This window comes from Panicum hallii, chromosome 4, assembly GCF_002211085.1.
Source record: "Panicum hallii strain FIL2 chromosome 4, PHallii_v3.1, whole genome shotgun sequence".
Taxonomy (NCBI): Eukaryota; Viridiplantae; Streptophyta; class Magnoliopsida; order Poales; family Poaceae; genus Panicum; species Panicum hallii.
In genome coordinates, this window is record NC_038045.1 from 1,429,107 (window position 1) to 1,441,188 (window position 12,082).

Sequence of the window (12,082 nt, forward strand, 5' to 3'; positions counted from 1 at the left end):
TGTGAAAAGCTTCATTTCTTCCTCTAGAAAATGAAGGGCATACTTTAAAGCACGTTAAGTGACATGATAAAACTAGTACCGGCAGTGTGCCTGACATAAGCATTGGATTAAGAAAGGGATGATAAAGAAATGGGAGGCGGAATCTGCCCAGCCTCTGATGCAGTCGAGGGGGCAGGCGTGCCAAGACATGGACACATTGAGGAATCGTCAGGTTTTCTTAAGCATGGTGGCAAATTTGTTTAGTGACTAGTCTAGTAGTGTATATGTGCGTGAGACACGAAATTTGCCTTCAAATAATCAATGGTTAGTTGCTACTTGGAGGCAGAATGAAGTGGATAAGATAGGCCAATCAGTTCATATATGACTAACACTATCAAAAGTACTAGGTTTGTGTTGGTCTAGGATGGCTCACCATTGGAAAATGTGAGTTCCACAAGGAAAGAAAATGAAACAAAAGGTGAGGTGAGTGCAAGCAAAAGAAAAGGGCCCGTGCAAAAGAAAAAACATGGACCATGAACTCATCAAGATCCAAGATTCCAAGCAATATTTGTATAGAGGACAACTACAATCATGCCTACTTTTTTTAGTAAATATTAGAACTTGTAGCGATTTGTGAGTGATCACATACACCCCTTCATACCCAGAGAGGTTGAGAAACGGGTTAGCTTCATACACACACACTCTCGATCCATCACTAGCTAAGCTAGCTCCATTTTTATTGGACTTTTTGTCCCCATCACATCATTGATCCACTTGCTCACAGAAAAGAAAGCAGGCAAAGGGCTGCCTCCACTGATTTGGTGATAGATTCCCTGTAACCTCGGCCTAGGATTGGCCGATGCAGATCCAATAAAAGGACAAAGTAGCTCGTCACAATGCTGCAAATGACGGTTTTGCCCTCGCCTTTAATTTTCTGATGGACATGAAAACGAAAAAAAAATAGTGCGCACTTCCCCCATTCGCCATGGGAGCAAGGCCAAATCTGGTCACGATAGATTAGCATAAACTAGTGTCCGACTTGTCTTCTTGATTTGGTTGCCTCTGGGGAGATGCCATATCAACACTCAAAGCCGTGCATCGTAGCATTAGGTCAGTTATTTATAGCACGGTTATTAAGATTGAGAATTAGATAGCTGTGTCAACGAAGTTTTATGGATGAAACTCATCTCTTATTCTATAAAACTCCCTCCTCTCTCCTCACCGTGTCAGCAAAATTAATGATGTGGTATAAAATTTAATACTATAAAATTCTCCATAAAATTTATATTGGGACTGACCTTAGGCCAATCTCAATGCACAATTACTAAGACTGAAAATTAGATAATTGTGCCAGCTGAATTTCATAGGGATGAAGCTCCTCTCTCGCCCCATAAACTCACTTCTTTTCTCTTCTCACTATATCAGCAAAATTAATGATGTGTTATAAAATTTAATACTATAAAGACTGGCCGTCTCCCTTGTTCGTCTACGCTGTAAAAAAAACAACCTATCTTGTCTAAGGTCGGCTATGTGTGCATACCGGGCACCCTTACTTGTTTTCCCCACTCTTTACCTGCCGTAATTGTCACGCTCTTGTCCGCATCGTCCTAAACACGAGCACATGGCGCTAAGATCGCCGCCTCCCGTTAAACCCGGCCGTTCTTGCTCGTTTTCACCTGGCCAGCAGGTCGCCCATCGCAAGCTGCCATTTTGGTGAGGTGAATGCTTGCATCTCGTCCGTCGGTCGTCGTCGTCGAGGCCGCCAGCCGCCATCTCCTCTCGACGTCAGGGCTTTTTCAGGCGTCGCCGTCCGCCGGACGCCGGGAGGGGAGGTGGAATATGCCGTATGCGGCGGCATATCGCGCGGGCACGTCACGATCGCCCTCAGCTGCGCAAGGCGACCCACTGCAACTGCAAGCGAGAGACGGAGGGGTCGCCGCTGCCAACCACAGGCCCGGTGGTCGAGCTCGCGCGGCGGGCCCGGCCGGAGGCGGACGATCCAGACCTGCCCGTGGAAGCTAGGCAGCGGGCACCCATCGTCGTGTGCGCCGACTGGCATGATTTCAGCTCAGACCTGATCTGCTCAGCCTCAGCCTGTATGTTATTCGACGGCTCCTGCTCCTCCATCAGCCTCGCGTCAGCCGTTGATTGTTCGGAATGGTATCTAGGTAGTATATCCAGCCGCATCTGAATTCTGAAATCAATCATGGCCATGGTCCGTCCATGGAGTCATGGAGGCGGATCAGGCCAGGCGAGCGCCAAGCGTGCGTGGGCCGACACTTGACTCAGACCAACCGCTGCTCCGCTCCGCGCTGCTCGCTGGGGTCGGGTCGCTTTCCCCCAAAAGCCACAAATCCGTAGCAGCGCATCCTCTGCGCCGCCGAGCGCTACGGCGCTCCGGTAGCCGCCTCGTGTGACGGGACGCGCAGCGCAGAGAATCCCCCCCGCGCGCGGCCGTGGCCACGACGGGAGGGTGGCGGGCCCGCGGCAGCCATGGACCAGGCGCAGCAGGAGGAGGAGCGGAGCAGCATCACCATGGGGGTGCCAGTCAGGCGCGACGCAATGCGTTGCAGCCGCGCACACGTCCCTGTTGCGGTCACTGCTGCCGGCCCCGGCCCCGGCGTCGACGGCGACGCCGCGCTCCTGCTCCCCCCTGCGCCCGGCCTCCCGCGGAGCCCAAGCGTTGCCCCTCGCCCGCGCGGTTCGTCGCGTCGCGGCAGTCCCGCCGCCGCCCACTTCCTCACTCACTCGTTATAGTGGAGGAGCTAGGCCGAGAGCGAGAGCGACCAATTCACCTCCTCCGTTGCGGCCACAACAGAATCAATTTCGCCGAGGGCCCGCGACCCGCAGCAAGCAAGCGCGCGAGGGCGACGCGCCGGCCGCGGCCAGCCACCCGTCCCGCCACTGGGGCGCCTCGGCGCGGCCCCGGCCAACGGCGACGCGAGGAAAAAACTGAAAAGGAATGGGGAATAATACAATAGCCTGCGGAGTTGCTGGTGACGACGACGCTTGCTGCGGATCAGCTTCCCCGCTTTGTTTAATCTTCTGATCCAGCGCCACCCCTCACCCACTGTCCTTGGATTTGGAACAGCGGCCGCGAACGATGGTGCCCAAACCCCCAAAGCATCTTTGTAAATTGTAATGCTTATTATTTCTATTCATTTTTTTAAAAGAAAAACTCTTTCTGCCAGTTTGTGAATCTGACGATGATAGCTAGAGGGCTAGAGTTTCCTTCAAAAAAGAAAAAAAAAACTAGAGGGCTAGGCTCATGATGCGTGGATGCCGCACACAGCATAACCTTGAGGAGCTTCGAGTTCCTTGGTATGATTGGGCCGAAGCCCAAGGCATTCAGGGATCCACGGGCTTAACTGACTGGTGAATGGACACGGGCAGATGCGGTCGTTCAGTCCAGCAGCACTACCAGTCTTCCACGCACAAAACTTGGCGCTCAGAACAAAACCAGGCATACAGGTTACAGAGTTTCCGCCCACACGGACCTGAAGCTCAACAGAATTACAAGCACAGAAAAAAAACAACGGTGTACAGATCAACTATGCGAACCGCACATTGCAGATCCAATACGGCCAAACGGTTTCATGAATGGATTGGTAATTTCAAAAGGGCGAACAGCGTGTGCGTCACTTGCCCTTCTACCCAGTTCGCTATCTTTCTTTCAGCTCCTTCTCAAACTCGCGCAGTTTCTCCTGAATAGGTGCAAGGAAGGACTTCATATCCTTGCAAATTTGCAATTTGACGTCAGACGGGAGATCCTTGTCATCGCTCAACCTTACATTTACCTGACAGAAAAATACACAATAGGATATATATTGTGAACCACTATGATAGAGGCAGCAAAAAAGAAAAAAACAATCAGTGTGCATGCGGGTGATGGCATTTCCTGCTTCACCATATATAAGAACGTGTCTTTTCTGAAATTGTTATTTCCAAGGGATGGATCAAGTTACCCCTCAATGCCAAGTAGACAGAAACTCAATGCAAGACAGTGCTTTTACCTCCAAGTCTTCAAGCTCGCCAAATGAAAATTCAGGAATCTCCAGGTGACCTTTGACCTTCTTGTTTTCTTCCTTAATTAACCATTCACCTGAAAAACACAGCCACAACTGATGTTTCAGTAAAGGAAATCTTGATGACGATGTTAACTCAGAAATTTTAAAAAACAAAATCACCTTTGAACTTTAAGCTCAGTTCATAATTATAGCCCACTCTCTTCTTATTGCGAACTGTGACTAAGAACGCCTGCCAAATAACAAAGATTATGGTTATTGTAGCATATGCGCTACAATTAAAGGGGAAAAAATGACCCACATCATACATCGGACTCCATCAACAAATAGGAGGCAATAGAGACAAGTTTCCTTACTACTGGCTTAGATGCAACCTCATGAGAGAAAAGTTAAAACAATAGAAGTCATCGCTCGATCATCAAAATATAGAAAAGTAAATAGCCCTGAACAAGCCTATAGATTTTTTCTGTTTCACTAGGGAGAAATATAAAGAGATACCATAGAGCTAAATTGAATGTCTACCTAATTCTCCATTCATGGATAGGAAAACGGGCCAAAAGCTTGTCCACCTTTCTGCTATCTACTTGGCTGAGCTACTATTGATGGAAGCTAGCATATGTTTCATACTCATCAGTTCCTATTTTTATCTGCATTATTTAAGAGTCTACATTGGCAATAAGTCAATTACAAGTTTACAATTCGAAAACTAATAGTAAAATTAGTGATAAAATCATATACTTGTTGACCCACAAACAAGCTGTTATGGTGGAAAAGTTTTCTGGAAATTAACATGAAGAGGGTGAACCCTGAGGCATGTCTAAAAAATTAAGCTTGCAAATAATAATAAAAAAATCTTGTGTCTCACATATATAATAATATTCCTATTTTCCTGTCCAAATCCTTTGAAGGTTATTAACTTTATTATCATTCAACACATTCCTTGTATATATTTTATATTAAAGGACACCTTAGATTTGTAAGAGGTAATAACATCAGAACTGACGGAGTATGGATATACCACATAAAACTTAGCTGACAAAATAATAAGAATCATTCTCCACCGTTGAACATTTTTGAATGAAAAATCAAATGATTCTGTGAAAGATGGTACTAAGTACTCACATCGCCTGAGCATCTGAATACTTCATAAACAGATGCCTTGCCAGTAGAGAATTCCAAAGGATCTAAAGACCCCAGTAAATCCTGTAGTTGAGAAGTATCAAAGACTGCTCAGATGAAAATCGAAAAAGAAAATAATAATATGCGCAGGTGTCTCACCTTTATCCTACTATTGGCCCATGAATTCAGGTTCTTTTCCTCCCAGGTGCCAGCCTGCAAACATCACAACAAAACTGACTTGAGAACTTGAGATACGTTGCTGCCAAGCCAAAATTAAGCAACTCCATAGAAGCTATAAGAACTGGAGAGGAGAGATTTTTTTTTTTTGGGGGGGGGGGGGGGGGACTGGAGAGGAGAGATGAGCATGCAACGTTGAATTTGATTCATACTTGAACAGAGGAAACGGTGTTCTGAAACCAATCGTCGGCATTTATTAAATGAATTCTCCCATCAAGTCGAAATGGGACTAACGGAAGAGAAGTCCCGTATGGTGTCATCTCGAGGAGTCCTGTGCGTCTGAACATCTCCAATGCAATCGTCTTGGGAGTCAGCTTCTTGTAACACTACCGGGAGTTGCCATAGAGTGCACGAAGCAGCAAGATGATTGATTTATAATTTTATATGCAGTCCTGTGGACTGTGACATTGTGTTTACAAACAGGATCGATCGGTTTCAGTTTTAAGAGCTAGCACAGGGGTATACAATTACGTACACCAACCTATCTACTGACTACTAATTAATTGATTACCCCTTAGACTGCAGCGATTCCGCACCTTTTCTAATAAGCAGGGCAAGTCCAAAGTCAGGTCAATATAGTCAAAGCTTCTCTGTCACTATAGCTCACGAAAAAAAAAACAATTCTTCCCCCGTTTCTCCATCATCTACACCAAGGTACAAGGGTTGAAGCGAGACGAAGGCACGAGGCGAACCTGGTTCCAGACGGAGCCGAGTGTGGCCGGCGCGGGGTTGGCCGCGAGGTCGGCGGCGTCGAGCTTGCGGGGCGCGGGCAGCGGCGCGGCGTCGCCCGTCGCCTCCCGCACCCAGTACCTGTACGACGTCGCCTTCTCCGCCGCAGGCTCCACCGCTGCCGCCGTATCCTCCATCTCTTGCGCTAGCCGGGAGGTTTGCTCCTCCTTTCGGCAGCTTGGCTTGCGTTGGTTGGGTCGGGCGGGGCTGCTTCAGGAGAGTTCGCGTCTGGTCCGCCGCGAGCACTCTCCCCTGTTTTGACGCTCTCAATTTTTTTCCTCCCGATGTCTCGGGAAGCTTCCTTACCACGTGCTACATTTTCCTTTTTTTTTTGGTCGGGAATTTCAGGTTAGGACTCTGGGCTGCACCAGTTCGCTCTGGGCTTGATCAGCGCTTCCTAGGCCCAGCCAAACAAATGTGTATAGCCAGCCCAGCCCAGCAGGAAAGCTTACTGCAGCAGTTTGTTTGGAAACAAAAATTGCATGTTAATCCGATGAAACAAGATGCCATGTATGATGCAACCCAACAATAATGGAAATTTCCCCTAGCTAGCCGCTTTCACTTGAAAAATGAAGCCAGGATAGCTTCTACCTTCGACTGCCACGGGCTCACGGTCACGGCCATTGCTCCTGGTCAGGGGCGAAGTTTGAGCAGATTGAAAGGTGTGCACGGAGCTGAGCTGTGGAGGACGCATATATGGTAAAAATTTGCATCTAATCACTATTTTTGCAAATTTTCGTGGGTGCCTAGGCACCGCTAATTATAACGTGCTCCCGGCGCCTCCAAACTTGCAACTTGAACGGCCGGCTAAATAAACTTGAGATCTTTCCTTTTCTGACTAAGGTTTGATGAGACTGAACCTGTGCAGATATATGTTGGATCAATTTAGTCTTACATCTGATATCTTCATTTCATCAATATCACCAGTAGGAATGCACGTCGTCAGCGAGGCGCCCGCGGCGGGCAGCCTGAGCCAAGACCAGCACGGTCGCAGCAGACGCGTTCCTCTGCATGATGCGCCGCGTCGCACGCCAAATTAAGGCATGCTGGTGAGCCGGGCCGCTGGCCACCCAAAAGCAAGCCCCCTGCTCCGACCATTCCTCCCGTCGCCTCCCTCCCTATTCATCTCTCTCCCAGCTCTCGATCCGCCTCCCCCCCGAACCCACCATATCTCTCCCCGGCGCGTGGTCGGAGGCTGCCGTCGGTCGGCCGCCCCCGCCACCGCCAGGCCGGAGAGAAACGCAACCTGGATGATCAGCAGCCTGCCACCGCTCATCCGGAAGATGCATCGGTGGATCCTCCCCAGCTGCGGCGACATCCGGTCGTCGCGGACGTCGTCTTCCCGCCGCCGAGGTGACCGCCGCCGCGCCATGAGTTAATGATCATGTATGTATATACTTTGATGTGGTTATTGGATGCATTGATTACTATCATCGCATCGCGCGCGCGCTGCAGTTGCTGAGGCGCCGCCGACGTCACCGCCGAAGCTGAGGAAGGTGGTGTCGGAGGGGACGCTGGCCGTGCCCAAGGACGTGGAGGAGTTCCGGACGATGTCGGCGTACGGGTTCCTCAAGCTCTTCACGTACGAGGACCTCAGGCTGGCCACCGGCGACTTCGACCCCGGGCAGATCGTCGGCGAGGGCGGCTTCGGCGTCGTCTACAGAGGGTTTATCGACGACGCGGTGTGCAAGGGGTTCGCGCCCACGGAGGTCGCCGTCAAGGAGCTCAACCCGGAGGGCCTCCAGGGGGACAGGGAGTGGCTGGTCAGTCACTCTGTGTGTGTGTGTGTTTTGACGTTGCATGCATCTTCTTCAACCTCGCTCCCCCGTGCATGTCCGCCATGGATTGGATTGTTCATGCATCACAATAAAATAATATGTGGTTGCTGTGACGATGATGGGGCGGCAGACGGAGGTGAGCTACCTCGGGCAGTACAGCCACCCGAACCTGGTGGAGCTCATCGGCTACTGCTGCGAGGACGACCACCGGCTGCTGGTGTACGAGTTCATGGCCAAGAGCAGCCTGGAGCACCACCTGTTCCGGCGCTCCTGCAGCCTGTCGTGGACGATGCGGGTGGCCATCGCGCTGGACGTGGCGAGGGGCCTCTCCTTCCTCCACGGAGCCGAGCGGCCCATCATCTACCGGGACTTCAAGACCTCCAACATCTTGCTCGACGCGGTATCATATAATCCCGGTCGACGACGGCCATCAAAATCAATCAGAGAGAGCTGCGTGCTCGATCGGCCTGACGAGGAAGAACCTCTCGTGTTTGTGTTCTTGGTTGCAGGATTTCAACGCGAAGCTGTCGGATTTCGGGCTCGCCAAGGCGGGGCCGATGGGCGGCGCGACGCACGTGTCGACCAGGGTCATGGGCACCTACGGCTACGCCGCGCCGGAGTACATGGCCACCGGTAGGTACCCCCGCCGTCCGCCGCCGCCGCACCCGTGGCGGCGGGCGCTGCTCACTGACTGCGACTGACGCCGCCGGCCGGGCGGGCTCGCGCGTGCAGGGCACCTGACGGTGATGAGCGACGTGTACGGCTTCGGCGTGGTGCTGCTGGAGATGCTAGTGGGGCGGCGCGCGGTGGAGCCGAGCCGCGCGGGGGGGCGCGAGGGCAGCCTGGTGGACTGGGCGCGGCCCATCCTGATCCGGCCCAAGAAGCTGGACCGCATCCTGGACCGGCGGATGGGCGGCCCCCCGGCGCGGATCCTGGGCCGCGTGCCCCGCCTCGCGTACGACTGCCTCAGCCAGAACCCCAAGGTCCGGCCCTCCATGTCCAGGGTCGTCGTCACGCTCGAGGCCGTCCTCGCCGCCGGCGCCGAGGAAGAAGGAGAGGAAGAAGGCGCAGCGGCCGCCGAGGCTTAGGTAGTAGGGTCGACGTACGGTACGCTTCTTAGCTGTATTATTAATCCCAAGGGCATGTTCGGCATAATCCTAATCTCATGAGAGCTGTGTAATATAATATAATGTAATCCGAAGATCATTTGATATTCCATGAACTGAATACTGAAACGAAGTTCGTAAAGTAAAAGTTAAAGATATTGCGATAAGTCTTGGGGCTATGTGCAGGTGCTCATGGATCTTTCTATCCTCTGACGCGATCTCCCAATGCAACCTAGCTGATGGACAAAATCTGAGCTGGTTCGTTGGCAGTTGCGACGCTGCAGATACTCACTCCGAGATCCACGCAGTTATCGTGAGCTGATGGGTGAGACGAAGTTTGTAAAACTGAGGTTAAGCAAAGCAGCACAGGCGAAAATTTGAGATCAAGTTTTTTAAACTAGTTTTAAATTTTTGAGGCTTGGAGGAGATCCATGGGTACGCAGTTGACATAGCTAGCCAGACAAGAGGTGCAGTTTGCAACGTGTTTTTTCCCCCCGAAAAATGCAGGGCTCTTCTTGCTCATTTGCGGCATCACCAACTGTTCCCGCTATCAACTCACGGCGGGGAAAAAGCAACCGAGAAGAAAATACTAGATCAATTATCAGTAGAAAGCACTAGTCGATTCTAGAACTTCTTCATGCTCCTCCTCCTACTTCAACTATGCCAACTATCGCAGCTTATTCCTCATTTGGGCCCTTGCAGAATTTCGCCGCCGGCTTCTTGCATACAAGCTGTTCTCCTGTAGTCCTGTGACCCCAAGCCCAATTCTGGATGGGAAAAGGGCAAAAAAAAGAATCTAAGTGTGGCTGCTGGGATTCGAGCCCAGGTCTCCACGGCCACAACGTGGAATTCTCACCACTAAACTACAGCCACTTTGATGGCAGAGGATAAATAAAAGGTTTCAAGAATGTTTTCAGGATGCATTGCTACTCCTCTACCAGCAGGAGATCAGCCAAGAACTCGTGCCTCAGCCTCAAAACTGGGCGTGCATAAACCAGATTTCTACAGTAAACACTGCTTCTACGTTGTTCCCATGACACAAAGTCACTATGTCAGTCGATTTAAATCCTCCGCATAGACTATTCACCACCAGCTTCACTTGCGCAGTGCATCACAGAAGCTCTGAGCAGATCCATACGCCAAGGCCACCTTCACTTCACCTCCCACCAGTGCGTGTGCGTTGCGCGACAGGCCCTGATTGGCGGAGGTCCACGCGACCACGGCACCACGTACGCCCATGGATGCCGCCGAGGTGCGACCGTGCGAGGGGCCAGGGCGGCCGTCGAGAGGACCAAACCGTGACGCGCGCGCGCGGGACGGCGTCGGCATGGCCGGTGGTGACCAGAGACGTCCGAGGAGCGCCGGCCGATTGGTGTGCATGTAGCCTTCTTGGCGTGGCGTCCACGGCGACGTACGCTGCCGGGCCGGCGTCGTTTGGCTTGGGCAGAAAGCCGACGAGCGCGCGCGGAGGCTTCCTGTGTCGGCGCAGCCCAGAAAACAAACACGCTCACAACTCACTAGAACACAGCGCAACAGCTTAAGGAGACAGCAATGGCGACGAACGTCCCGGCTGCAACAATGGACTGTATGTTGGCGACTTTATTTCTCTAGACTTGGCAAGTTACAACGATGGAGTTCACCGGCCTTTATAGACCTGGGCGTCGTGTATACTGGAGCACTACCTCCATTCACCCACGATCCATGCAACTTGACGCTCACGGACACGAGCTCTCCTCATGCGCCCGACCTGGCCAACATGCATGCCACGAACTCCTACACCACGATCCGCATACCTTGCTCAGCAACGTCCCCCGCAAGCTGCTCACTCCGGACGTTGCGGCCTCTACTGCATGGATCAGCACTACGCGCAACATGCACTCCTAACCATCTACGACTCATTCACCTGCCAGCAACAAACTTGCATGGCGTGTGAACTCTGGACTCTAACGCGCGCCTGGCGCAGACCTGCTGCAGCTCGATACACGCACCTAGTCTGAACATGAACTTGAAACACACACGCTAACACTCCCATGTCCAGATTATTGCTAACATCCTGCTCCTGTGATAGCGGCAGCTTAGGGGCGAAGCTCAGATGAAACAGCATGGCCGGCGGTGACGATGGACGCCCGAGGGCCGAGGCCAAGGTTATTATCTCTTCTCGGCGTCGTCGACCGTCTTGCCGTCCACGGCGGCTTAGCCGAGCCGGCGTCGTTGGGCAGCAAGCTGCAGACGAGCGAGCGCCAGCACAACCTACAGCGGGACGTCCGCCGGTGGCTTTGGGACTCCAGGTGGCGCCCAGGGGAGCGTGGTTGCGCCGACAATGTCAGCCGGGTGCCTCGGTGGGCGGTGGCGAGCGGCGAGTGGCGAGTGGCGGTTGGCATCGCAACCCGGGGGGGACGGTACCTCAGATACCGTCCAGGGGTGGACAGTAATTGAAATACCGTCCACCCCAGATTGTCTCTGAGGCGTCGGATGGCACATGTGCGGCCAGGATTGCGGTGAGTATAATAGGAAACGGTGACGCTTTTCTTCTTCCTTCTTCCTCAAGCCCTCCCCTCCACCGCTCGCCGTTCCCCTCGGGCCTCGGCAACTCCGGCGGTCCGGTGACCCGAAAAGCGGCGTGGGGTTTCCAGCGAACTGCGGCTGCTGTCGCACGCGTACCTTCCGGCCGTAGCTAGCCGTCCTCCTCGTTCTCATTCTGCTGCACCTTTCTCCGTCCCCGGCGGCGAGGGCACGAGGTTCCTCTCCTGCGGTACGCGGGCACGCAGCGGCCGCTGAGATGGTCCGTTCTGCGCGCGCAATAACCCAGAGGTAGACGAGATCCGGAACGCGGCGGCGGCGGTCCGATCGACACGCCGCTCAACGGATGCTCCACCAGGGGCCAAGCGCCTCCCACTCCGCCGCAGGCGCCGCCGAGTGGGTCCCTCCTCCGGTTGCGCGCGCGGCGTAAAGTTTCCATTCGCCGATCACGTCGTCGATGACTCAAGCAGTTGCCGCGCCCCCGCATACCAGCCAAGGCCAGGAACCTCCATTTGTGGCGCTTAGCCGGTCGCCGTTCCCGGCTACGGCTCCGGTGGCAGGTGGCGTAGGCAACAGCCGTCAGACGCTG

At 52.9% G+C, this 12,082-nt stretch overlaps 2 protein-coding genes and 1 non-coding gene across 3 annotated transcripts; 1 reads left to right on the top strand and 2 right to left on the bottom strand.

Annotated features, from left to right (window-relative positions):
• Positions 1 to 3,355: 3,355 nt before the first annotated feature.
• Positions 3,356 to 6,365, bottom strand: LOC112888426. Its single transcript, XM_025954638.1, has 6 exons — positions 6,053 to 6,365; positions 5,283 to 5,336; positions 5,127 to 5,207; positions 4,167 to 4,236; positions 3,993 to 4,081; positions 3,356 to 3,776 (listed from the first exon to the last, which is right to left on the bottom strand). Exons 1-6 carry the CDS (start codon positions 6,224 to 6,226, stop codon positions 3,642 to 3,644), a joined length of 603 nt encoding a protein of 200 aa, XP_025810423.1. The 5' UTR covers positions 6,227 to 6,365; the 3' UTR covers positions 3,356 to 3,641.
• Positions 6,366 to 7,351: 986 nt separating this feature from the next.
• On the top strand, positions 7,352 to 9,012 carry LOC112888425 (probable serine/threonine-protein kinase PBL17). The gene is made up of 5 exons (XM_025954637.1): positions 7,352 to 7,442; positions 7,545 to 7,852; positions 7,998 to 8,267; positions 8,377 to 8,500; positions 8,600 to 9,012. Exons 1-5 carry the CDS (start codon positions 7,373 to 7,375, stop codon positions 8,953 to 8,955), a joined length of 1,128 nt encoding a protein of 375 aa, XP_025810422.1. The 5' UTR covers positions 7,352 to 7,372; the 3' UTR covers positions 8,956 to 9,012.
• A 762-nt stretch (positions 9,013 to 9,774) lies between these two features.
• TRNAH-GUG lies at positions 9,775 to 9,846 on the bottom strand. Its single transcript has one exon. It is a non-coding gene; the product is annotated as a tRNA-His (tRNA).
• Between the last annotated feature and the right edge of the window lie 2,236 nt (positions 9,847 to 12,082).